The following is a 27,064-nucleotide window of genomic DNA, read 5'->3' as shown; positions in this document are numbered from 1 at the left end:
CGACTTGGCTTGGCATGAAATACTGAACCGACATTTCAGACCATTACAGAACCGTAAATGGATAACCGCCGAATGATTAACTCAAGGCGAATAATTACAAGAGGTGGCTGTGTAAGGAAAGCTTAGAAAACCCCCTCCTCGCGACCCATTTTAATATATTTTGAATTTAGAAGCAAACCTTCACTCGTTACTGTCATTTACATGAACCCTCACTCACCCAACAAATTTTAATTTGTTGCGACAAGATATTGTTTTCTCATACTCAGAGAGGATACCAGTTTCTTTTTCTTGATTATTTCATTATTTTTCGTTTTTTTTTTTTGTTATTATACGTTATTATTAATTTTTACAAAGACTATTTTATTATTATTATTCTATTATATATATTTTTTTCATGAAAATTATTATTATTTTTTCATGTACCAGGGTGTTCCGGAGTGTTCCGTGTTCGTAGTTTTATCGACGGCCGTTGCCTATCCCTAAGTGTAGAATGTTTTAGCCTCGTCGCCGCAGTACGAGTTATCCGTGCGAGATTTAACCTCAAATGGCCTCAAAGTACAGTGAGCAGATGAAGCAACAATTGAGTTCTGTAAGTCGCGGTGAGTCCTTTCCGTGGGTGTTTCTTTCTTTTCTTTCTGATTTTCTTTCTCTTTGTGTTTACGTTGCTAACTCTGTCATGTGTTAATCGGCAACTAAGGCCTTGTGGAGGGAAAAGAACAATACATCATAGAACTGCGTTAAATAACACGTCGCTTATTAAAGCATGGAGTTTCTTCCCATTTCAGTTTTTTTATCCGCAGGCCTTACTATGAAAAAGAAACATGATCCGGAAAGAAGGAAACGTTAAATGAAACTCTTTAATATGAAAAAACACACACATACACGCAAGTAATTACAACTTCATATTAATGCTTCAGCCTGAGTTGTAACTGTTGAACAAAAGAAAAAATAAAAAGAAAGTAGTCATTAAACAAAACAGGAACTTACAGTGTGGTATAAAGAAAGTATTGTATTTTACGATCTCTTAACCCAGATTGACTAGCAACTTCCCTCTCTTATTCTCAAGCAATTTTACAGTCAAGTGTACTTTTTTCTCTAAATTACTTTTTTCCCCCAGAAAGTGGTCGTACCGTACCGTATGTGTGTGTGTGTGAAAAAAAGAGACGCAAATTTGGCAAGTGGTGGAAGTCATTGGTTACAATTTTCGAACAAGGCAGGGCGTGATCGATCACGTGAACAAATAATTTAGATTTCTTGATCCAAGTTTTAAGTCAAGTTTACTTTACCATACATCGTTCCTCGTGGATGTCTTTAACCATAGTTTTTGGAAACGGTACGTAAAATGCTTAAATGACTTAGATCCAGGCCTTAATCTACTTGAGAAGTGTAAGCGTAATATAATGCAAGTTGACGAGGTCGAAGAGGTATAGAAAAATTACAAGGGAAATGTTACGAATTATTCGCCGTAAGTGATAAAACAACTAGAAATTTAGACTCGTTTAATAGTAGTATGCTATAGTGTCATTGACGATTATTGTTCGAATGAAGATGGCGGTAAAATCCAGTGATGATGATGAAGATTATGGTGGTAATGAGGAATGCGCCGACGATTGTGATGATAGTGATAATGATAATGAAGATGATGATGGTAATAATGCTAATGAAAAATATAACTGAACCAACCTGTCAGGTGTTGTTCAACTTTGCCCCATGAAGTATGTCGGTTGAGCTTGATGATGGTCATAGAATGTAGGACTCGGAGTGTCTGTGTAAAAATATATTCTGTAAGTAGGCTGTAACTCTTTTCAAAAGGCCTTAATATTTTGAGTGGTGCATGGAAAATAACTGACCTGTCTTTCAAATTACAAACGTTACTCTGTTCCGTTTTAAGTTACACAGTATAAATTACATTAAATTATATACATACAAAGCAAACTATCCTAGACACATAGACCCATTGGTCACTGATAGGAGGTCGATAGAAGGTTTTTTTTGAATCTATTGGATACATTTTTCACGAATATATTCCACTGAAGTCACAAGTGTTCTATTCGTGAGATACTTCCTACTTGACTAAAATATATCTGTTGGCTGAAGATTCTGTAGGTGATTTAAGGCCGATCATTTTTTATTATTTTTCCGGCGTCTGGATCGACGTCGTGGTCTTACAGGTTGTGGCAAGGGTGGAGAAGAAATAGGGGCAACATCGTGCACAGGGGGAAGATTCCGGAGGCACTTGCTCTGTTCTGTAATCAAACAAGATTGAAATGGAAGAAGGTTGATATTAATGTTAATTCGAATATATTTTACCATAAAATACTTATACGAAGTATTAAATCTTTTTGTTATCAATGTTCAGTTTTTGAAATATTCGCTGTATGTTTGTATCAATCATATTAGAGTTGCAAGAATAATAAAAACTCGATTTATTGCAACGACAAACAACTTAAATAAAAAAGCCATTAACAAATCCTGGTTGATCTACAAGTATAAATTTAGACTGTTGCATTGTTCGTTTCTTACGAAGTATGGAAAATGCCTATATTCTCGCAGCTGTAGTGTCTGTCAGCACCAATAAGCATACTTTGGAAGTGACTATTGCAGGGTTAACAGTGAGCGAAACTTAATTGTTTCTTCTTTTTTTTGCAATGTAGCGAGAGAGATAATGCGTTGGAGACGAAAATCCGATAGCTGCTATGGGGATTTCTAACCAGATCAATCAACGGAGAAAATTTACACCAGTGCTTTGTTCTGATAAGGTAGTAAAATTTGTGAGAATTTCCTAACCTGAAAATCGACAGGAACGAATTCTTTCGCGAAAACGTTTAACGAATGCCTCCCTCCGGTAATTCTGTTGGGGAGAAAGAGCTATAAAGATTAGTTGAGCCCGCGATTGTCAGCTACATCAACGTGGAAATTTAGTATTTGATTGGGGGGGGGGGGGGGGGTGGGGGCGGGAGCTGTCACTTGGTCTACCGGGCTTCATCAAGTTGCCTTAAAACCTGGGTGAAAAGCCGTGAAGGCAGGAAGATCCTAGAAAACGGAACAACTTCTCGCTGGCGTTACATACCAACATTTTATAGTGAGAAGCTAGCAAACTTCAGGCGCATTTTCTTTTTGGTTGTCTTCCTTCACTGATCCACATAAACAGAGCTTTTAAGTCACAAGACCATGTCACTAGACTATGAGAACATATATATTCCGCACAACTCCACAGTTAGTTATCAGAAACGACAGAATTCTTAATTGCGCAATTGAAATGGATTATGATATATACACAAGCTCCAGTTTTTCCAAAATCTTCCCTTTTAACTGACGGGTCGCACTGGTTGGCAATGCTGAAATATAAAAAAGGCGACAGGCAACGGTAACCAACACATTTTAAACCTGCAGACTATCATTGCGTTCGAGGTACGAGAACGCAACCCCTAATTTATGTTTGATTTTCTGTGCATTATTGGGTGACCTGTGCAATTAATAAGGAGGGATTTTTTGAGATTGCATTTTCGTCGTCGACACACATTTGCCTCGCTCTGAGGCGCTTGCTTACGTTTTGCTTCACTTTGACGCGCTAGCTCACGTGGTGATTCTTGTGTCCTGGGCGTTCATCTTTCAAAGGTTTGCTGAGGTCTGATATTCTGTCTTCGGAAAGCGTTCATCGATCTGTGTTTGCTGAATCGTCCAAAGCGTTCATCTTTCAGAAGTTTGCTGTTAAATTTTACTTTGGATTATAAGCCTTCATATTTTTCAGCATGGTTCGTCACTGTCTTTGGAAAATGTTTGCTCCTGATGTATGCATCAAACCGGGCTTAGTTCGGCGGCCGTTGTGTCACAAAGTAAATCTACCGAGTTGTGTAGCACAGCAGCCGTTGTGCCACAAAGTAAATCTTCCGAGGGGCAAGGCTCAGCGGCGCCATTTGATCATGACTTGTGATATTTTCGGCTCCGGACAAACGAACACTTCACCTCTATGTTATTTATTAGAAAAAACTTATAAACCAGCCCACAGTAGCGCCACTCTCGAGTCACTGAAATCAACACGCTCGACCAAATTACTGGAAAAGTTATTGACGTGAGCCGCACACACAGGGTTAGTGCGAAGTTTGAATTCAGATGTGAAAGCTTTTAAAACAGTAAATTCAATTTAATTCATTTTGTCAACAAGTTGATGATTGGATGCTCTTAAAAATAACAGAGAAAATTATCCGAAGAAATGTTTTTGAAGAAAGAAAAAGAATCCCGGGTTAAGCACTAATCGGCCTTTGAGCAACTGCGCCCTGTAATCGCGCCAGGAAAACAAGATCTTCTATTTACACTCCCGACGCACTCTGGTCAATATCTCCCTCTATTACAAGCACTTGACACCGAGCCATACGATATCTTTTCAAAACCTTCTTATAATGATGCACAGTTTAAGTAGAGGTTTCCCTGTATGCAACCCTTACGTTCAAAATATGCCATAATCATATTTATCTATACCGCAACCACCCTTTCCCCTCAACTGCTACCTGTTCGCCTAACAAACGTATCGAACGCACTCTCCTAAGTTCCGATTACTCCTAGTTTATACCTCACAATACTAAACTGATCGGCCATTGGTTTTACAGTCTGAAATTAAGACATAATTGTCGCCTTTTCCGACAATGCTGTAATACATAAAAGACGACAGGCAACGTAACATGCCATGTCGTTATGACGGTGCGCGTGTTTGCTCGTAAAAACTCTTTCTTAAAGGACTGCAAGACTCAATTAGCTCTCATGAATGATTAACGTCCTATATTTATACGTGTGCAATAGAAATGAACATCCAAGATCCGGTTGGCACAAATAAATCTTTAAAGCATGGTATGAATTCGTTAGCGTCAAAATGCTGAGGCTAAAGAATTTGTACCATATCTTAAACGACATGTCCTGCATTGCTGGAAAAAAGGGAATGACGAAAGGCAACAATTACCAACACGTTTCAGTTTGCTTTCCAACTAAAGGCAAATAAAAGCAGGCCACAGCCCATATTCACAGTACGATTTCATCTTCAATCATGCGAAATTAAAGAGATCACGCTTTTATTTTATTCTTGTATTAGTTCGTCCTAACTTGAATTATCGCAGGTACGAATGAAAAAAGAACAAGGTCTAAAATAAAGCACTGTGGCAGTCCTGTGAGGTTGGAAAACAACCAAGAGACTAAGCGGACTTGTATACGTTCTGATAAGTGGGACCTGAACCAGTTCGTTGTACTTGAGCTAGTCTGATACTTTGGAATTCAAATTTATGGGGATAACTCTTAGAATCGAGTTACAGTACAGTGTTTTACAGTGACCAATGAGATGGTTCGAATCTTAGAGGACTCTCACATGGGTGGGGGAGGAAGTTCCTTTTGGTTTGGTTCATATGCACACATCCTTGTTAAACCACACCTGATTTACAGTAGTTATCGTAAATGATTAACGCCCTAAGTGCGCAATAGAAGTAAAGCATAAAACATACCCACGATCCAGTTTACCAAATCGCTCTGCAGATTCAAATCGGCCGCCAGTTGCTTGAAAGCGTGGAATAAATTCGACGGCGTAAGCCTTTAAAAAATGGTGTTGCCCACCCTGTCTGGTAATGCTGAAATATAAAATAGGAAGACACGCAAAGGTAACCAACTCGTTCCAGTTTTCCTTCCATTTACATGCAACCTTTCTACTTGGAGGTTCGCAACGTTTACGGGCGTATTCTTCCTCTTTGTGATCCTCTATTTAAATATATATTATAGATAGGGCCAAAGTCAAAAGAACATATATCTTGAATGGGCTATGCGTCGTAACATTTTATTTATTACCTTCTCAAATAACCCGGCATAATTTTTAACATCCATATCATGCAATACTTTGTAAAGATCTCATACATGATTACCATCCCAGGTGTGCCACCACAGTAATGTATACCTAAGCTCCAGTCTGCTAAAATGTTTTGTTTCAAATCCGTCAGATAAAACGCCGAAGTCAGCAGAGCAGCGCCAATTGAATGCTAACTAGCCTGCGTAGCAAGCGTTTCCGTTTGGTTTCGGAGCAAGGAAAGACCAAGGAACGGGATTCTCGGTTTTGGCCGCGCGAGAAATGAAACAAAAGCCAACAAATGAAAGTGGGCGCGGTCTTTGACTCTCATTCCTCGTTCTCTGCTCTAAACCGCACGGAAACGCTTGCTACGCAGGCTAAATGCTAACATTTAAATAAAACATGTTGGCATTCACTTTGTGTTGCGTTGCTGGAATACTGACGACCACAGAGAACGGTTAAAACCACTTTCAATTCCAGCTTATCTAGATAGTTTTGGCCAAAGCCAAAGAAAAGAGGCTAAAACTTAGCACTCAATTTAAGTGCACTTAATACTACATACTTTCACAGTAATATTGTATTTTTCCCTGATTAATGATGTGGGAGATCGATAGATCTACCTCTCCCTCTTAGCATTCTGTTAACGGAAACTCTTACCCAGTTTGTTCTTCTTCTTGTGTGAGTAGGTCAGAGAAGCCACGTGCACTTTCTAACTCGATTGCAACGGTCTGATGTCTGTTTCCAAATAACGTCGTTGGACTTCTCTCCTGCATCAACCTCGTGTGTGACAGAGACAACCTGTTCGTTCATCCCTTCATGCACTACAGGTAACAGTAACAGAAATAGAAAAGTATATTTCTTGTACGACTGGCCGCGAAAAAGAGTTCAAAACAAAATGGTCTTTTTTTGTCTCGTCCCTTTCAAAAATTAAAATTTTAGATACCGTTTACTTAATTGCGCAGATTTTAGTCACTATTAACGTTTATATTTTGTTGCATTGCTTTTTTCTCAGCTTTAAGTTAGGGTTATTGTCATTATAAAGGTACAAATTACTGATGTAATTCGCACTAACTGAATGTTACTCAAATTAAATTTGATATCTTTATAACTGCAAGTTGTTAGCAGTCAATAAGTTCATTTACACAAATGATCAGATTTTGAATACCGCCCATGATGCTTAGCGATCGTAGTGCGCACACCACCTGAGTTCATTCAGTATTTTCTCTGTATTGTGGTTAGTGTTTCTGTAGCTTGCCTGCATGCACACGTGTCCTATCTCCTTTATTGCACGCGGAAAAGGGACGTCTGCGTAACGCCGTCGCTAATCGTGTTCTAGCGTCCCGCTGGCAGGGTATTTCGCATACACTGTGAAACAATATCCGGTTAGAAATAAGAGTTGACAGGCCAAACACAACATCATAAGCTCGTGATAATGCGAAACGTGAACTTGAGAGTCTGCTTGAACAGAGGTTTCTCTTTTTTTCTCCCTCGCGCGAAGGTTACTAACACTACGCAGCGCATGTAGCATTCTAAACTTTGACTGAATAAATATTGTTTTTGCCGCACTAAGTCTTAAATTTAGAGGTCATGACACTCTTTACAAATATGATGTGATGTGGCATGCACAGTAAATTGTAAAGAAATAATTTCCTCGCACACGTCGAATTTTCCGCGCCTTCCCACAAGATTTCGAACGGTCTGCACACAATGGCACATGCTTTGATTTGTTTTGGCTGGAAAGCCCCGATTACATAAATCACCTCATACATTATCAGAGCAGATTCGATAACAACCAATCAGCGTTAAGTCAAACAATGCAAACTGTGTGTCAGCCTATCACAGCATGTTCCCAAGATCTTAGGAACCCAGCGGGACGCTGGAACAAGATTAGCGACGGCGTTACGCAGACGTCCCTTTTCCGCGTGCAACAAAGGAAATAGGAGACGTCTGCACGAAGGCAATTCTCTCGCATATTCGTTTTTCGGTCACTATTTCCTCTGCGTTGTAGTTATCGTTCTGTAGCATATTGTTGTCGTGTAAATGTCATGCGCGTGGGCACTTTCAATAAAACTGTAAAGAAAAAAAAAAGTAACAGAACCCCCGAATTATGAGAAAAGGACGAGGACTCTCTTTCCAGTCTTTACGCTTTTCATTTTCAAGCTCGCCCCCAGGTCCAGAATAACTCGACTTTGTCCCCAAAACGAGGCTGGAAATAACTGAAGACTTGTGATAGCTGAAACTGCGAATAACATTGTAGTTTTCATTCTGCGCACCGTTAAACACACTGATGTTCATTAATTTCCTCTTTGACAGCGAAAGTGGTTACAGCGTGAGACAGCCTCACTCTCATTTCAAGAGGCACAAAAGAAAAAAGGTCGCGCTTGCTATTTAAAGGCAGCCTCTGTGAGTAAATGTTAGGAATTTTTACCAGAAATAGAAACTTGACTGTTTAACACTTTAAGCTCGTAAGAGTGATTGGCTTGAAAGTTCTCCTTATAATATCAATGCTTTATAAAACAGGATGGTCATGAGTCTTAACGACATGATCAGAAAAAAATGCATCGAATTAATATTTCAACAAATTCTCTTCACTACTTCTATCGAAAACACATAGGGGTAACGTCGTGATTGTGTCCCATGGTCATCGTTAGGAAATCGTCAGGCCAGAAATCTCGGTTGTTCCCTTTCCGTCTTTCGCCATCCTTTTCCTCGCTGGTGACGTCAGAGATTTCAGTAATCACTTCATCAACCCTCATCTTGTCACTCTCCTTTTCACTCGAGGCACCAGAGAGATCTATGACAGAATTTTGAAACTCGATCACGCCATCGTTTACTTCACTTCTTAGAACATAAATCTCTATAACGGCATCGTTGGCCAATGTCGCGTCATCATGTTCTTTACCCGTCACGCGAGGAATTTCAAATGCAGTATTATCAACAGAGTATATGAAAGGCTTCGAACAAAGTGATTGGGTGGACAGTGAGACTGGAGAGAGTCAAACATACGCCAATTTCTCTCAACTCGGAAATAACACCTTGTGGAGGGATTAAGAAGTATTAAAAGTCCTATTGGAACATAAAAAATACGCACGATCCTCGATATACAACTTAGTTTATCGTAGCACAAACCTCGTAATATATACCCGCCAAATAAAGATGTGCTATACTACAAAACTGCTAGCAACATGATATGCTTTCTTTTTCTTTGCGAGGCTGCTCATTATTTATAGTCCACTCGGTGCTACTCCTCTCCCCACCCCCCTCCCCCGCAAACGGGATGTAAAAATTACTTATACTGCAGAAGTTAAGTTCATGAGTTTGAAAAAATGCTGTTCATGAGAAATCAGTACAGTGTCAACCAACAAGTTTCTATCTTTAAAAAACCATTCTTATTTTATATTGGAAATTGATAGAGAACCAACTTCGACCAAGACAGTTTAATAAAGAACCTCCAATTATATCACACAAACGAGGCAAGTCTCTTCAATTGTGAAATCAAAGCAACTTACCACAAACGGGCCAGTCCAGCAAATATGAACAGGAACACCATTATACCAGAATCAACCGCTGCAAAATTGACAGAAGATCTTGACTGTCCTTGACTATCGTCCCCATCAGTATTCTTCTCTTCGCCGTCATCGACACGCTGGAATTTGTTTTTTTTCTTCTTATAACGTTGTCTGTGTCTGTTTGGAGCTTCGTCCTGAGATCGTGTGCAGCCCAACGGAGGCCTGGGGATGTTATCTCGTAATGCGCGCTTGGTTTGTGCTGGTGTGCCTTAGAGTTAGTGCCACCTTGTGTTGGGCGGTCATGCTCTGTCATTCGGGGCTTAGGAATATCGTGCGCCTGGTCTGAATGATCGTGGTTTGTATCGCTTTGGTCTTTAGTATCCTGTTTTGCTGACCCAGCGCCTTCTCCACTGGTCTTCGAAGACAACCTGTCCTCATCAGCAGTCGGTAAAGGTGTTAAGATCACGGGTAGTTTAACTTTCTTCTGGACTGGTACTTCTGGAGGGGTAAAAACACAGTAATCAAAACTATAAAACTTTTAAGTACTTTCTTGGGCGACGCCATCACAGGTATTCAAGGCCAATATACTTGATATACATAGCTAGAACTCGGATTAGGCTTTCGTCGTTCTTTATATCAATGGAAAGGAAAATGTTACCAGGAGCCCACGAGAGCCCATAACCCGTAGCGGGCAACTCCCATACGCTCCTGTCAGGGCTTTCTCACGGACCAGTTTATTTTTAAAACAGTTTTTGCGTGAATTTTGAATATCTTTTAAATTCCACAGACCAGTCTGCAAAACCTACAGACCTAAAAATGATATTTTTTGCCCTCTGATAACCCTCAGTTTTCCTTTTTTAATACCTTATATTTCGAATGCGTTCATAGATATAGTGGAGATTCTATTTTCGCCGGAAAAGTGCCACAAAACGTGTCTGAAAATAAACTGGTTCGTAAAAACGCCGTGACATAGGCCAAGTATGGGAGTTGCTAGCTCCGAGTTATGGGCTCCTGATGTTACGTAATGTAGTCAAAAGAAAAAGGCTTCGTTGTGCCAAGTACTTTTTACTACTTTAAATAAAGTAAGATTTGGCAACCATTTAAGGGCTGGGACACATTTTGCCATCCAATAGACAATGCTGTAGTAGCTTAATTCACCGAAAAACGAATGCACAAAATTTTGCTTTTGAAACAACAATACGCATACCGTTTTTTACTTCATACTCACTTTGGATGAAAGCAAATAGAAAATCCAATGAATTGTTGTAGAATGAAAAGCTATCATCATAGACGCGCTCCACACCTCGCGCTCAATCCCGACCCCAGAGCTCTTGTCCGCATATTCGCTTGACGAGTAAGCACTGGGGTCGAGAATGAGCTTGCAAAGGATGAACACGAACCGTTGCAAAATTCCGTTGCAATGCGATGGCGTGAAACAAACAACAAATGAACGAAGGAATATAAATTTATATTTTCTATTTTCTTTTTTATTATTATTTCCATTTTAAGTTTTAAAACACAAAATTGAGAACTAGGGTTTTTACAGTTGCGCATTTGGCTCACAATCCTGAGGAGGTAACTGAATGTCAGGTTAGAAGGCCTGTAAGGGTTTATGACCCTAGGGGCAATGTTTTTCAGCGTTGTCTGTTTAATAATTGCACATCGCACTATGTACCAGATTTGTCACCAATAAAAATTGATGCCATTTTAAGGACGGAAGTGCAAGCAATCATAGTGGGTAGGGCGCAGCACTAAATCTTTAAAAATTAGGCGTCAGCTCTTAGACACCAAGGCACACTCGCCCAAAGGCAAGCGCTTTCAAAGCCAAGAGCAGCATTCGTACACATAAATAAATAAATAAATAGAGATAAATTTGTCCTTACCTTCACAATCTTAAGTGATCAACAAAAGGCTTGCAAAAATCAATTTAAAAAAATATTTTCGTTTCATTTCCGCTTTGGATCAACCCGAGAGTGGTATCCAGAACATTCTTTTCAAGAGAACGAAAAGCGAACGTCACAAAAGCAGATTTAATAATTGCGGCTTCGATCAATTTTGCGCGCTCGCTCTTTCAGCGCGTGGTTAAAACAAATTTTCACGAAGCTATCCGAGAAAATGGCAAAGTATTGATGGTTTAGTTAGTTTGTATCGAAATGCATATGAAGCTTTAAAGTAGAAAAATCTGGTTTTATCTATTGATCTGGATTTTGAAGAGGTGAATTGGCTGTCGTGAAAAGATCGAAGGGATTGTAACTGCACTTTTTGCAAACGTTAGCCCTTCCACTTATGGATCTCTTCACGGAAGATGAGCCTCGCTTTCAAAACCGTACTTTTTTGTCGACACTGTCACGGTTGACATCCCGTTTCACTATTGACCACTAATGCAATATCTTCAACGAGCTTTTGCACGCGTATCTTCCAATCTCGGTTAATTTAGAACTCCAATAAAAGCGAAAGGCTAGCCTAGTCAGCGCGGCCCAAGCAAGGGTTTAGCCGCTTTCTAACAAATCACCTACTTTTCGTTTGTGCAAACATTTTACGACAAAGTAACCTGAAGTCAGGCTCTATTTCTGTTTCGCTTTGAAGATAAGATTCCGGCGGGAGCACGTAACAGAGAATGTATGAAAACTGCTTAAATTGGGCCTGATCTCAGGTTAACGATAAAGAATTCCAAAAGCCACAACTGAGACCGTCCTCTCATTATCTCTAACAACTTGCACTCTATCTCATTTCCGCATTTCCTTTTCTTGTTACGCAGAATAATACTGTGTCCACACTATACCGGATAGTGTTTACTCCGGCGAAAAAACCATACCGAAGAGGTTCTGTTCACCAATAAGGTGACAACGTTTTTGACGCTTTATCTGTAATGGAGTGAAGGTGTGCTGCACCGATCTCCAAAGTGGAACGTCACATATCGTATAGGTTCCGTACCAGTCTTTGGTGCAGTGTGAATAGGTATTCGGAGCGTAGTGGAAGTGAACAGGGGACCAGCCATTATTTATCGCCTTGGGGGTTGGAGGATTTTGGGGGATCACTTGACTTTTAGTATGACGGAGGGAGGATAATTCGTAATTGGGGACCCAAAAAGAGGGATCATTGAGGAAAAAAAAAAAAAAAAAAGAGTTTAAAGGGAGCACTCAAATCTGCTTGAGCAATGCCAGTTTGAGAGCATATAAAATATATCGCGTCCATTATACTGAGAGTTAAGCGTGTTTGCAGTCTCAATTTGTTCTAACCACAACTTTATTTAGAAAGCGCAAGTCTGTTATACTTTCGAAAGTGAATATTTCAATTTATACGGACAACGTTTCGTAATATTTATAACGTGCTTATACCGAAGGGCTAATATTCAACTGATCTGAACACAACAGGGTAATTCTGAATTGTGAACCATAACTCTAGGTAACTAAAGCATTGTGAAATGGTGAGCGTCATCGCCTGTTCGGAAATAGGAACCTTTTCAGCTCTTTAGTAAATCTGATTCAACGGCCTCGTTTGTCTCGTCTCGGGTCTCATCATCTGATTCTGTTTAGTCCGGCCTTACGGCAGGTTGACCTTTTACTTTAAACTCTTGAAATGGCTGTTACAGCAGTTTTAGTTTTTCAAATCATGGCTGGATTTAGGCGTCGGCCGAGTGGACTGCGGCCACCCTTTTTCTGTGAAACTTCGTATTATTTGTTATGGATAATCTGTAGCAAATTTTTTTTTGATAATTTACACTTATAACGGGCACGATTCCCGACCGCCCCTTTCCAAATTTTCTGGACTCAACTGAAGGTCATGCTAAAAATACTTCTTATTACTAACTAAGTGAGTATAAGATTAGTGTAAAAGACCGTATTGATGCTATCCGCAAGCTCTATCATTCCCTTCAACTAGTGAACCGAAAATTTGTCCCACGGCCTGCACTTGAATAAGTGCAATTTAAACTGACTTTAAATTTGTAAGATTATTCTGTGTAAAACTACAAAATTACAGGTGAGATGGGGCCAAAAAATGACATAAATTCTGTGTTTTCAGTGGCAAACAAGCAACACCTGATAGTTTTCTTTACTTCAGAGGTGATCGGCTTGTTTACGCGGCACTAGATCTGTAAGGTAAACTTTAAAGGAGCCAAACACACAACAAAATCTGGCTCAATTGTTCATTCTGGCCTTTCATTTACACAGAGAGATAACACCGATAAGTTATAATGTGTAAATTAGCTTCCTCTGAGGATTATCGCGTCCCAACGACAAATTGAAAAAATGAAAACAACATAATACGTTTTTATATATCCAAACAAAGGAATCCACTTTTAGGGGAATTAGGGGGGCAACCAACGATAATATAGTTCAAAACCACTTAAACTTAGCATTGAACTAGAATTTTAGTACTTAAACGGTAGATATAGGCATATTTTTATTCCCTAAACATTTTTCATCAGTTCCGATTTCCTAGCTGAAAGTCTAGTGATCACAAAATTATAGGGATCAAAACTCACCTTTTCGAAAATTTCAGCCAGAAAAAAGGCTCCCGAAAAAAACCCTAAAAACCCGTTAAAAATGGGCAATTATACCATTTTTTAGATGTTCAAAAATCCTAGAAGAGGCAGGCAAGTAAGACATTCCGAAAATTCTAGATCTCAAATCGTCTTCCGCACAGATATTTTTCGAAAATTTACCTGACGTTGGGTGGCCCTGAATATACTTTCTCTAATACGTGTTTTGGCATATGTTGAAAGGCACCCCTATTTGGGAGTCACCCAGGATGCAAATCTGAGATGGAATCACCATGGTCATGAATTATCCTCGAAAGGTACCAAGACCTTAAATCTGAACAAAAGAATCTTCTGGTTTTGCGGTGAGGATACGAAATGTCTTCTGTATAAGACTCTTGTTCGACCAAAATTGGAGCATGCATCAGTAGTCTGGGACCCGCAGTATCTAAGTGATGTAAATAAACTGGAAAATTTTCACGTAGTACGATCAGCATTGCAGTATTCTGCTTGCAGAATTTAATATGTCTACTTTTCATTTATGCTGATCAGGTCTTTATAGATCCTATGTTCTCCGGCATATTCGTTTGCGGTCTTTTGCAGTCCTTTGTGGTTAATGTTTGTACTGAATTGAACATACAAGTAGCGATGTATTTAAATACTCCTATTTTCCTTGAAAAGTGAGGGAATGGAATAACCTTCCTTCTGACATTGTACGCTATCTGCCAAATCTTTAGATATTTTTAAGAGTATTAGGCTCCTGCTTACGCGGAGATTAGTATGAAGTGACCCTCCTCCAGTATTTATTTACTTTTATTATTCATTCAAAATATTTCCCCGATTCTGATTGGCTAAAAGCACACGTTTAATTCACCATAACCAGTTACTGATGACCAAATTTGGAGGAAATTTTTGTTTAGCGAGGAAATGACGTCAAAAATGCAGCGTTCTTGCAGGTTAATGCACCGTTAACCGAGAAGACCTGGGTTGTTGAGTTGAGTTGTTTTTTGTTGTTTTCTGAGTTGTTTTGGTTGTGAACTTGAAAAATGGCGGACATTTCACTCGTTTCAAGAGTAAGAACTAGGCGAAAAAAAAAAAAGGTAAAAACATGGCAAGAACAGCAAGAAGATAACTCCAAGGGCGACATCTGCTATTTGGAGAATATTTGCGCAGCTGAACAACCCTAAACGTGTACCATCGAAGATGAACTTAACATCGATGGATCGATGGAGGTGAGCATGCTTTAACGATTTTTTTAATCTAGGAATTATTTTGAATGAGTAATAAAACAATTATTGAATTCGGCTTTCGCATCATATGAAGAATTATGGAGATCTCGGAGGGTGTTATCTGCGTCGGCATACGGCCTCGATGGATAACACCCTCCTTGATCTCCAGAATTCTTCATAAGATACCCAGCCTCATTCATTAATTGTTAAATTATCTTATTTTACTTGTTATTTTTTCCTACTAAATTTTGATTTTTTTTCTTCTTAATTTAACGTTAGCGTGATAACTGTACATAGTTTCTGCTGACGAGTAAGGGTAGATGTGGATATAGAGGATTCCACTAATCAAAACCTACCCTCCCCAGTTACATTAATTCAGTATATTTTTTCTCTCCCACCCTATCTCTAACATTAACGGGTCTCCTCCCCGAACTTCAAAAGCTCATGCGATACACATATTTCTAGTTAATCTTTAATATTTCACGTTTTAGGATGGTGAGCTACAGTCGTCGAGTCGTCGTAGGGTGATTTTACGCCATTCCTACCGGTACGGGGGGGGGGGGGGGGGTAACGCGGCGCACGTGTCGGGTACGGGTGTGCTAGGTCAACACCTCGGTCCCTCGATTGGATCCTCGGTACGGGTCTAGTGCTCTAGTGCCCAGTCTTAAGCGAATCGGCATCAAATTCCGGCGTCTCTTCGCAGTTGCACGGGTGACAATTTTCCACGGGCGTGGAGGGAGGATGAGTTTTCGTTACTCAATTAATTAGTCAGCGGTAGTTTGGCTAAATGAAGAGGGACTTCCGGTTAAATGATCGAGCTTCCTCTCGGGACGCTTCCGGTCGACTTTTTTACCTTATTTATGGCCCTTTTTCGCAATCTGGCGGAAAACCAGACGGGCGAGATCAAGTTTTCAAGCGACAATTATGAAGTCTTCCGTGGACGAAGTAAGGGAAAAAGGGATTGCATTTCTTCGAGGAAATTTTGACAATGTTCGCTTTTCGGAGAATTACTGGTTTGCAGTCTATAAAAAAGAGACGCACAAAGTCTAACTGATTTGATCGACAGATATCTTTCTTTGAATTCGACGTAAAGATAATTATGTTCATGTTTTCATATCCTTCGTAAACTGTCTCCATACCAAATTATTGTGGTTATTTGCTTGAAGTGGCTCCTTGATTGTCTCTTAATTTGCACATACAGCTGAGCCCATTTTTGAACACAACAGAGGAAATATACCCATTACTTTCTTTGGAGTCCCCTTTACAGTAGAAAGCTCTGAATCCAGACATTGCGTTTATGGATCGTTGAAGGTAATAGTAAATTAAAGCCGTCAGTTTCTATTATATTTTGTTTATCAGCATTTTTGGAAGTTGGTCAGGATGAGTTATTTTTTCTCATTTTTTATGTAAGGGGCCGACCATTTAACTCTTGAGGGGGGGGGGGGGGGGGTAGATGGGTGATTTTGAAAAAAAAATTCCTGCAAGCGCTTGTCAGAAGAAAAAAATTGCATGCAGCACAAATGTCATAGAAAGCTTATGGGAAAAAAGGGGAAAAAATATCCTGCCCACCAGATTGCTAGAAAAAAATATTCTTGATGACCAGAAATCACCGGTCCCCCCCTCCCCCTCAAGAATTAAATGGTCGGCCCCTAAGTGAAGAGCGTAAAATCGCACAGAAAGTTAAAAGTTCGCTCGTATTGCTCATGATTAACAGTTACACATGAAAATCTCCGGATCTTTAGAGTGGCTGGGGGTGTTGGAAAAAGAAAGTTTGTGGTGTTTTGTTTAGCAATTTGTTGAATTGATTGTCACTGATTTTAAAGTAGAAACCTAAGGTAAAACAGACATGATTTTCCATCGATCTAAATCAACAAAACTCAAAAACCCAGGCATTGTTTGGGATACAAGACAGCCTTTATTAATCATTACAAAATTCAATACATGGTAAATAACTAAAAGGTAATATTTAGTATACAAATAAAAAGCTCCCACAAATACGAAAGACCAAACTAACAAAAAAAATAAAAATAAAAAAATTAAAAATTAAAACAACCTTAATCAAATAATAAAAGTGATCACACTGTCTATGAATAGAAAAAAAAAAACCCTACAGGGAGGGAGGGAGGGAGGGGAATGATTGCTAGTGCAATAAAAGTGAATGTTGCTACTGCGATGCCACGAGAGAATGAGACTAAACTAGCATTGTATCCGTCTGTAACCCTTATTACAGTCGTGGTATTCCTGTCTACCGTAAAACCACTATGTCCTAGGTACTAGACACAGGGTATTATGAAATGTCTCGTGCTAAAAAACTACTGTGATGCTGTACTAGTCCTGCCCCCAATGTGACGCCTTCCTTTGAGATTTAGAACCGCATCAGTCATCTCAACTCAAATTATTATCTACATCATCTACATCTACTTCTACCTATATTAAGTCCGCAAAAATCGCTAAGACATCACACCAACCAATATGTGGTGCTCCAAAATTTGCCTTATTTCCCAGTCTCATCAAAGCACAACAACAAAGCTAACAACATTTCGACACCAGCTAAGACTAAAACGCTGATAGGATTTCGTCTTTGATGTTCTTTGATATGATTTCTTATTGCAAGCACTCTCTAAGCAAGCCCTTCCAGAAACTAAAACATTTAAAAGTGCTCCTAATTTCGAATTAGCCCCGCGTCCCTTCCCCCTGATTCGACAATGTCGAAACTAAAGCGCCGATTGGTTGACCTGGTTTTTACTATGCTTCAATTGCAGGACTCGAGGGGTGGGTCTAAAAAAAATGATGCTCTGTCGTATCGGATATTTTTGATTGCAAGAGAATACGTGACAAATACAATGATCCTAATAACTTCAATATGAAAATAGAATCTACAAACCACTGTTATTACTGTTATTTCTTTTCGGCAAATACTGGGTTATAGCATAGATTCGCGATTCGGAATTCGCGGTTGCGTTAAAATAGAACAAAGAAAAATGCTTTTTAGTTTTTACAGACATCGTGATTGCGGTGAAACTAAGTGAGAGTGAATCGTGAATAAAATTAGTTACATCCAACTACTGTACTTGTGACTTGTGGACAACACTGTTATTGGGAGGCAAAACATTCCCCATAATCGAAGTATTTTTTTTTTGGTTTTGAATTCCGTCCCCATTCAATCATCCCCGTCACTTAGAATCAATACAATATATATTCCCATACATCAAGTACCTACCGCAGCGTTGAAGGATACCGCTGACTAATTAAGAGTGATTTTCTGGAAAATTCGAACTTCGGCCTGACACGGTACCTCATCGATTTGGCTGATTTTTGGCATGTAGTCTTAGAATGGTGTCCTAAATACTGAATGCATATTCTAAGGTTCGAATTCTCTTTGGTTTCAAAGATACAGGAATGACAGTTTTGACGAGGCCTCGAGCGGCCGCCATGTTGGTGAACTGAAGGAGATTTACAGTAATTAATTCTAGCCTTATCATTAAAATAACTTAATCGTGACTCATACAGTTGCAAAGAACTATCCTTCCTTCTTTCATTTACCTACTCTTATCTGAAAATGGTTAAGCCTGAGCTACGAACGGCTATAACTTCTCACAGCACTTTTTCGGTACTTAGAAGGTACACAAATTTGGTAGAAATTGGAAGGCCAATATCACCCATGCCACATCGATTTAGACTGAGCCATTTTAACTTAACATAGTTTGTTTATAGCTAAGTTAGAATATTGAATAAAATAATTGGGCAAATGCAACGGAACAGAAATATGATTGCATGAATGCGCAGTGGTTCAGCCACTTGGCCGCTAAAACTTCAAAACAAAATTCGGTGAATATTTGAAAAGAAAATTCTTTAAAAATTGATCGTGCCTCTTAAACCCTATCTATCGCTTAAAAAACCCTCCCTTGTAAGGTAAACAGATGGCCTTTTGATTCTGATCTTGCGAAGAGCTTGAAATATGCGCTAAAATGAAAATTATAAATTTTGTTACACACGGTACTAGCTCAAGTTCGCTCTTCGATTTGCCAGACCAATCGGGAGCCGCTCGTGTACTGCACAGTTACAATTTTCTCTGTAGTATTTCGCTGTATACAGCTACAAATTACATATTTTCTTAGGCAAAGATAACGCAAACGTTGTCAATTTTTATCAAAAGGGTAGAAAAACCAACCGTGCACTGTAGCTTTATGCAAATTGTATGGTATTCGATAATTACACGTGTAAACAGGAACCTACCTTTGCTAATGTACACTGTTTGGCAGATCTTTCCAGCGTAAGATATAAAACTAGTACATGAAATGAAATTAAAGAACTCATCAAGTCAAATTACCTGATCGTACCGTCATTACTGAATAATAAGTCCGAAAAATATGACATGGAATGATCGGTGGGAGACGAAGCTATTTTTAGGAGGAGGAACTGCACGCTGGAACGGAACTGAAATGAACAACCTCAATCAAGTTCAGTCTTCTTGACGCTATTAGACGTTTCACCCGAATTTGAACAGGAAGTTGTTTTCTATTTTCTTTCTCATTCTTGCATGTATTCTGCAGTTCGCCCACTATTTTTTCGTAACTTTTAATTTTCTAGCTAACTGGAACTGTTAAGAACTACCAACCCCCCTCCCCCCTCCCCCTCTTTGAGTGAACTTTTATTCGGTCTGATTCACAATAATTTTCGAACGGTGACAAAGTGAAATTTGAAATGACATTTTATTTAGTATTTTTAAAAGCTCCTTCTTTTTTTCCCGATAGCCAGGAATGTTTTGAACGTAAAGGCTCAAGTGGCGGTGTTTTTCATGACTCTGCTTTTGGACTGACCTCACCACCAGTACCACGGACAAAAAATCTGATCGGAGAGGGTCATACAGTAACTGATGGGTCTCTGAAAAGCGAAATGCAGTCACTTTGGGGCGAGTAGGCTATATAGATGATGAACTCATTGTTTATAACTCCATAACCGTATCCCAAAAGTCGAGCCAGCCCGGGGCGAGCGAACACAATTTTGGGGCCACTGGCCACGCCCTTATGTTTGGCGGGAAATTGGTTGATTAGTCAAATCTCCTTAACTCCACGACCATGCACCTTTCCAAATATTGCCCTTCTAATCATCATATAGTTAGGGCCTCCCGTAAGCATTTGCAACTATTTTGATTTGTAGAAGACTGTTTAACAGTTTTCATTACTTTAATGTCTTGTAAACAACACGAGGTACATGTTCTGATCTCTCCCCCCAACCCTTCCCCCATCCATAACAAAAAATTTTCAGACTAACACTGAATTGATGAAGGTATGTACAAAAATATGACCATCTCGAGGCAAGGTTCATCACTGTAACTTACCACATAAAAGCCTTTTCGTTGTTTGCCATCGACTGATTCTGTTCTGAATACTAAGGTCCCATAAACAACGCCACGTTTAGAAAGAGCCCGCCCTTTTCAATCCAAGAAAACCCAAGTAGCGATTTCACCAACGGACATAAGCCGTAAGAAAAGGACCGCGTCAAATAGTTTATAAAATCACAAACGCCTCATGACACCTTTAATTCACTCTTTCTTCGATAACCTAATTTTTAATTTTTTAAGCATAAATGACATCAGAATGCGCGATTATGAGCATTGTAGCTTATGAAAAGAAAATTTAACACCTGATGCACATGAAAGCGTCTAAGAAGGGGACTAGGGTGAATTAGGAACATCGTGCTTACCGCTGGAAAAATTTTGGCTAGTTCTTTGAATAGACTCAATTAAAACCGTTTTTGTTCACTAAGGAGCTGTTAGATGGGGGGAAAGCTACATAAAGTAGATCGCATCAGAATACGGCACAGGACTAGGCTCTCAAAATCGATAAGCTGAATGCAAGACCAATTATTATGTAAAACAGAGAAAAATTCCTTGAGGGAAAAATTATGGCTAGGGAAAAGACCCGAAGGTGGAAAGTTAGGATCGTAGCTTCTTTTTAGGTAATCGATCATTTACGTTAACTTCCGCTATCCGACGGGCATATCGGAAAGACTGAATGGATGAGAGTATAACACATTCAAGAAGAAACAAATTTGTGATTTTTCACAACTCAATAAAATAACTAAAATTGTGTACTACTCGGTTATACAAGATTTTTGTTTTCAATTTCAGATTTTTACGATGGAGCATTAGCCCCCATACTCACTAGACACTACTTCACAATCATCGTGTTAAAATCAGTGAAATACTCCAGAACAATTTGGATTCCCACCCTTTTACCTTTATTAAAAATTAAAGTTGGGAAGTTTGTTGTTTTCTAAAAGTAGTTTGAACAGCCGAACGACATTTTTTTTACACGGAGTGGGGAAGGCAAAGCTTCACTTACCTCTTCTAAGGTAGAAAGTGTCAGCAAAACGTGAGAGTCGTCCTTGAGGGTAAAGTGTCTAACCTAATTTTCTCACCGATTGCAAATGCCATTTCATCCACGCATAACCTCACCTAGTTAACAGAATTAGCAAATGTAATGGGGAAACGTTGCGAGAGAACTGAGTAAGATGTTAGGGTAAGTTTTGGAAATTTTACGCACACCTGGAAAATCCTGGCTACGCTCCTGATAGAGACTTTTGCTGGAGAGAAATTGAAACGTGCTCGCTAATATAGTGACGACCAGAAAGGACAAGCCATAGGATAGTTCCAGAAAACCACCCATTAAAATAGATCATGAAGTTGTCGCCGCGGAGGATGAACTTGAAGGCTTCTGATGAAGTGCAATTTTTCAAGGGAGCCCAGACAAGATTATGTATGATGGGCACACCTTGTTTGATCTGGAAAATTTAGAGAAGCTCAAGGGAAATCGCTAGACAACACATGCTAGAGCTGAACTAAAAATCTTTTGCGCCTTTGAACTCTGTCCCTAAGGGTAAAGGAGAAAGTTTCCCTCTATCAATGCATTTACCGAGTTGATTATGAATGTCTCCTTATGTTGACCGTCTTACTAACAAGCACATTACCACTACTTGCCCTCAGAGGCGTTTTTGAGTTGACGAGCAGAGAAAAATAGGTTTTGACAGTTTGAAATTCTGGATGCCATCACCATCATCGTCCTACAGTAAAAAGCGTTCGTTTTTTACCACTGATATTACCTCAATCGGTACACTTATGTTGTCGAAAGGTCCGTGAGCATGGTAAACGATTTTACCTTAAACTGCAGACACATCTTCAATCACTCCTTATTGTTCGCGATATCGGATAAACACTCTGGTCGCTAACTGAATTTTCTTTGCTGTTTACTTTATTTTGAATTAGGACTGTCTTGAGTTGTCCATGCATTGTCTAGTGATTTTAAGCTTTTTCAAGGAAACGAAAATCTGGAATTGTCCCTAGGGTGAGGCATTTGCGCACAGTTTTAAAGCCCTTCGGTGGGTTGACTGTGGTTTTTGTTGTCCTGGGCTCATCCCTCATTCTTCTTAACCCCTTCCAAACCAATTTTTCTGTTTATCAAGAATCTCCTCAAAACAGGCTTCGTGATGGAGACAAAATACCTGAAAATTGTACACGGCACCGTTGTTAACGGTGTACAAGGTAGAATGAGTCTATTCATTACTTCGCCAACGCCCAATATTTAAAACCGGAAGTAATGATGTTTATTTCAAGGCTAATGTCTCATGAGTTTTGAGTGAATCTTCAAACGCTGTAAATACATGTAGCTGGAAATATCATCGCATCCTCGCTCACTAATAATGATAACTTATATCAACTTCCATTATTTATTGCCTGGCTAAGATTTTCAAGGATTCTTCAGTTCAGTTGTTTGAAACCAGGCGGTTTCACGTGAGTTGTAACGCCAGGCAAGAAATGTGACGACCCGCGATATGCGTGGGAAAATATTACTTTTTTTCGATCAAGGTGGAAACTGGCAACATTGTCGTCGAGTAAGGTAATACATCTCAATTTTCATTACTATAGTTAATTTTAAAAGCTCTGGTTTCGATAAAGGAACTGGAGGAAAATCAGGAAAATTTCTGTTCGACTGTGATGGTTGAATTTTGTTTACGCGTCGTAGCATAAACATAACAAATTCATTTTCCTTTTCCTTATACAATCTGCCTTTTTTATACTGTTTTTCGCAGCAGAGTTATCGATTATATTACAGAGGCTAATTTTATTACACAGATCACTCAGATTTAATGACAGAAACTCTATTATCGATTGTAATTTTGGCAAAACCTGGCGAGTATTCGGTGTACAGATTATTGACAAAGTCGCTAGAACACTCTTCCATTCATTACTTTTGTTTCTGCTCCGTTAAATTTGCCCAATTTTTTTATTAACGAACTCGATTTAACTACAAACAGTGAGTATTCAGGCAGATTGGCAAGCTTCAATGCGATGTGGCAAAAGAGATATACGCCTTTAAAATTCTGTTAATTTTGCGGGTGTAAAAAATTCAAAAAGTATACCCACCAAAAGTTTAATCGATCGTTGCGAAAACGTTATCAATTTCGAAGTAGTTTCTAAAAATACAATAAAGAGGGATTGTTCTTTCAATCTGTCTTGGCAAAGGAAGATTAGCTTTGAAGACAGGGTTGTAGTCGAAGGCTCAAAAGCAGCTTCTATTAACCAATATGGCGCCGGTCCGAGGCACCCAAAAACCGGCCATGTCGATAATTTCCCAAATAGGAGGAATTAGAACCTAAAGTTACCTATTCCTTATTAAAGACCTCAAATCAAGTCTACATGCCAATTTTTAGCCAATTCGGTGAGATAGTGTGGCAGCGCCTTTTTAATATAGCTCGAATCTTACAGACAACTGCTCTTAATTGAGTAACGAAAACTCACCCTCCCTCGGCCCTCCCTCTACGCCCGTGGAAAATTGTTACCCCAGTTGCACACCACTTGCATGCGTGAAGGACGAACCGAAAACGTAACGTCTTTGATCATTCTGCGCTGTTGACAAGCCCTTTTCCGTCCTTTGTACTCAACAGTTCAGTGAGGGTAGTATTATTAGTCAAAGCTTTTCATGCATTGAGTCGCCTACTGTTTTGTTCGCCCGCTCAGCTGTGTTGTTCCTGTCGCTTTTGGCATTTGCACTTTCGAATATTATTGAAGGTAGAATCGAAAACGGAAACTTTCATTTAGTAACCTGTATATTTCATTTAAGAATTGTATTGTTACTTTTTTCATATTGTTAACAGATCCGTTTCACATTAATTTGCAGCTTTTAAGATTCCTTTGCATATGAAATCTGCTAAATCAGGCTGGACACAAACAAATGTAAGCTTAAATGATGCCGCCGGGGCATTGGAGTTTTGTCTCGGGTGAAATGGCGACGTTGAACGTTTTTAGGTAAGTACGAGTTGTAATAGTACATGAGTAGGCTATGAGAAGAGAAATTTAACCCAATTTATACGAATGTGAACGTTGTTGTTTCGGCCATTTTGGCATGGGAAAGATATTAGCCTATATTATAACTGGTTGTGAAGAGCAGCATCACGGCCCATTTGAACTGTTTTTGTTGGTCCTTTATTTTTCTCCTCCCCCTTTAATCTCTTTACTGTTATCAAGAAAATTTCGATTTCGGTGTTTAAAATGTTCTCGGATGCATGTGACCGCTAAAAACAGATTTAGTGCTCGTACCTGTGAAGATCGCTCACAAGCTTACTAATTCAGGTACTTTCAAAAAGTGATGTCAATCTTTGCTCGCACTTTATGATTTAATATTTAACAATTATTCTTTGAAGTCGAGGTGAATACTTGCTAAATGTTAACCGAGCCACGAAGTGGCGAGGTAAATATTCCTAAAGCCACTATTCACCGAGATAGAAAAGAATAATTGTTTTAATATATACACACGAAGTGATCTCAACAAAATCAGAGAGGAAACCATTAAAAAGTACGATTTGATTGACAGATCAGGTCAGCTAGACACGCGACAGTTGAAAAATAGATCTTCGTAGAATTTTCAAACATGGCAATTCACAAGCTTATCACTTCGCAAACAACAGCGTAATGACCTAAATGGAACCGCTAAAAGTTTGAATTGTTTCCTTACCTGAGAAGAAAAGAAGAGCTTTGTTGTTTTCTGTTGACTCGCCAAGTTTATAGCCTAAAAGGTTTGTTGTGTCGTTCTTCACATGAAGTGCTGACGAAATTGGCAATTCAGTTCCTTGAGGTAAGACATCATCTTCATGTAGCATTCTTTCTCATGTTAACTTGAAACATAGAATTTCTCCAAACATTTGCTTTCAAATTTGTTTGTCATAAATAAACTTAGTTTTTGGGCAAAATTTTGCTTGTTAGGAAACGCTTAGTTCACGAAACAGCCTCTTCTAGGCAAATAAATAGGAGTTGTAAACAATCTATGGACCACAAATCTCAAAAACGATAAATGGAAAACGCCGTTTTGATTCCTTCGAAGTCTTTTCTTGCCTGCAAAAGAGTCAACCCTAGGATTTTGTTGACGTTTAAAAGATCTTTCCTTAAGAAAATGGGAAAAAACTGAGCTCACACATTATCCACTCGCTAGGAGGTGAATATTGTTGAATAGTCCAAGATAGCGAACCAATCAGATTGCTTAAATCACCAAGATCACTGAGTGTGTATATACTAAATAGATTTAGCCCAGGCTTGAAGCAAAGCTCCCATTAATAAATTTGACATTTAAATCTAACAGTAAACTTGTATTCCACAATTCAGTTAACTTTAGAGCACATTCATGTGACTTTTGAGGGATAGAAAGGCTAAGTGATTTTAGAGAAAAATAATTTGCAACAGTCCAAGAGTGAACCAAAACTTACATCGAGTTGATAGCCCTATATATACATGTACACCCCAAAAATAGCAATCATCTTCTATTACATTTAAGAGCCATAATGGCTCTTGATCACCGTAGATTAGGCCTGCAAAACAAATTCTTGGAAAACAAATCAGGCTGAATTTTTTGCATTCAATGAGTTTGCTTTACAAAATCTTGCTAACAAATCTGGGGGCGTGTAAACCAACCTTTTATACTTTCTATACATCACATCTGAGGTAAAATTTTAGCACATTGATTAATAATAATTTCTTTATGTTGAACATGTATATATCTTGATTGTGGACTTGACTGCAGATAGTCTGATAAAAACTTAGGCTAATCGAGAACAAACGTCGTCTATCTTGGCACTATATTTTTCGAGCTTTGTGTAAACAACTTTATGCAAATTTCTGTTGACATGCAGTGACCTCATCCCAACAAAGCGTTGTGTGATGACCCAAATGAGACCTTTGCTGTATTTTATTTTTGACTTCAAATAGAGTACCGTTAAAGGCAAGCTGTTTCTCCAACAGACTTCCCAACAAATAAACTTTTGCCCAAAAATATTAATGATCTGTTTCTTCTTTATGGAGGAGACTTTCAATCATGTGCTAGGCAATGAAATAGATCATGTTTCACTGATGTTCATTTCTGAACATGAATCGATGCAAATGTGTGACACAAAATGAATGTTTGCATATTTTGTTCTTTTATAACTTAAACGGGTTTATTTGTAATTCCTGAAATTTAACTGCAAGTGTAAATCATTCAAAGTTAAACTTAACTACAAACATCGAGAGATCGACTTTGTGGTGACTTTAGGACCCGAGGGGGAACATTTAACGTTAAACTTTGTTTGTAAGTTAGTTTTCTAGTACATCCGTTTTGAAATTTAAATATCTTCACACAGTTTAATGTTAAATCAGTAGTTAACTTGGAAATTATGCTGTAAATGTTGCAGTTGAGTTGAAACTGTCTTAGACAAGACATGTACATAGTAAAACTTAATTACAATGCCAGACATCAACTTTGTCTAACTTTGTCTGTAAGTAGATTCATTTTGAAATTTAAAAATGTTCACATGATTTATTTCAATGAATAATTTAAAGTTATGTTCTAAATGTTTTCTCGAGATGACGGAAACTTATTAATCTCTGTTCTCATGCCTTGCGCATTTCACTGGATGGACTAATAAAAAAGAGAGACTGCTCGTAGTCTATCAACTGTGCTCTACCTGTGTAAGAAATACATATTGCCTTGTAAAAGATTGC

The 27,064-nt window shown here is 38.9% G+C and overlaps 2 protein-coding genes across 3 annotated transcripts; both read right to left on the bottom strand.

Annotated features, from left to right (window-relative positions):
* Positions 1-691: 691 nt before the first annotated feature.
* Positions 692-8,424, bottom strand: LOC140930719 (uncharacterized). 2 transcript variants are annotated; one of them, XM_073380427.1, is made up of 6 exons: positions 8,414-8,424; positions 6,476-6,639; positions 5,487-5,609; positions 2,788-2,851; positions 1,684-2,246; positions 692-929 (listed from the first exon to the last, which is right to left on the bottom strand). In XM_073380427.1, the coding sequence occupies exons 2-5, from the start codon at positions 6,589-6,591 to the stop codon at positions 2,166-2,168; spliced, it is 384 nt and encodes a 127-aa protein (XP_073236528.1). In that variant the 5' UTR covers positions 6,592-6,639; positions 8,414-8,424; the 3' UTR covers positions 692-929; positions 1,684-2,165. The 2 variants fall into 2 exon arrangements, with proteins under 2 accessions (XP_073236528.1, XP_073236530.1); XM_073380429.1 differs by lacking the exon at positions 8,414-8,424 and having other exon boundaries at positions 6,476-6,676.
* Positions 8,425-8,537: 113 nt separating this feature from the next.
* LOC140929503 (uncharacterized) lies at positions 8,538-25,332 on the bottom strand. The gene is made up of 3 exons (XM_073379273.1): positions 25,050-25,332; positions 9,328-9,825; positions 8,538-8,612 (listed from the first exon to the last, which is right to left on the bottom strand). The coding sequence occupies exons 1-2, from the start codon at positions 25,192-25,194 to the stop codon at positions 9,368-9,370; spliced, it is 603 nt and encodes a 200-aa protein (XP_073235374.1). The 5' UTR covers positions 25,195-25,332; the 3' UTR covers positions 8,538-8,612; positions 9,328-9,367.
* Between the last annotated feature and the right edge of the window lie 1,732 nt (positions 25,333-27,064).

This window comes from Porites lutea, chromosome 3 (genome assembly GCF_958299795.1).
Source record: "Porites lutea chromosome 3, jaPorLute2.1, whole genome shotgun sequence".
Lineage (NCBI taxonomy): Eukaryota > Metazoa > Cnidaria > Anthozoa > Scleractinia > Poritidae > Porites > Porites lutea.
This window is presented reverse-complemented; position numbering and strand designations above follow the sequence as displayed.

Excerpts from the sequence above, each read along its gene's own strand:
- LOC140930719 (XM_073380427.1), bottom strand. The coding sequence starts at position 6,591 with ATGCAGGAGAGAAGTCCAACGACGTTATTTGGAAACAGACATCAGACC. Across the intron at positions 5,610-6,475 it reads CAAGAAGAAGAACAAACTGG|CATTACCAGACAGGGTGGGC; the intron begins GTAAGAGTTTCC and ends TTTATATTTCAG. Across the intron at positions 2,247-2,787 it reads TCGTTCCTGTCGATTTTCAG|AACAGAGCAAGTGCCTCCGG; the intron begins GTTAGGAAATTC and ends GTTTGATTACAG.
- LOC140929503 (XM_073379273.1), bottom strand. The coding sequence starts at position 25,194 with ATGCTACATGAAGATGATGTCTTACCTCAAGGAACTGAATTGCCAATT. Across the intron at positions 9,826-25,049 it reads AGCTCTTCTTTTCTTCTCAG|AAGTACCAGTCCAGAAGAAA; the intron begins GTAAGGAAACAA and ends TTACCCCTCCAG.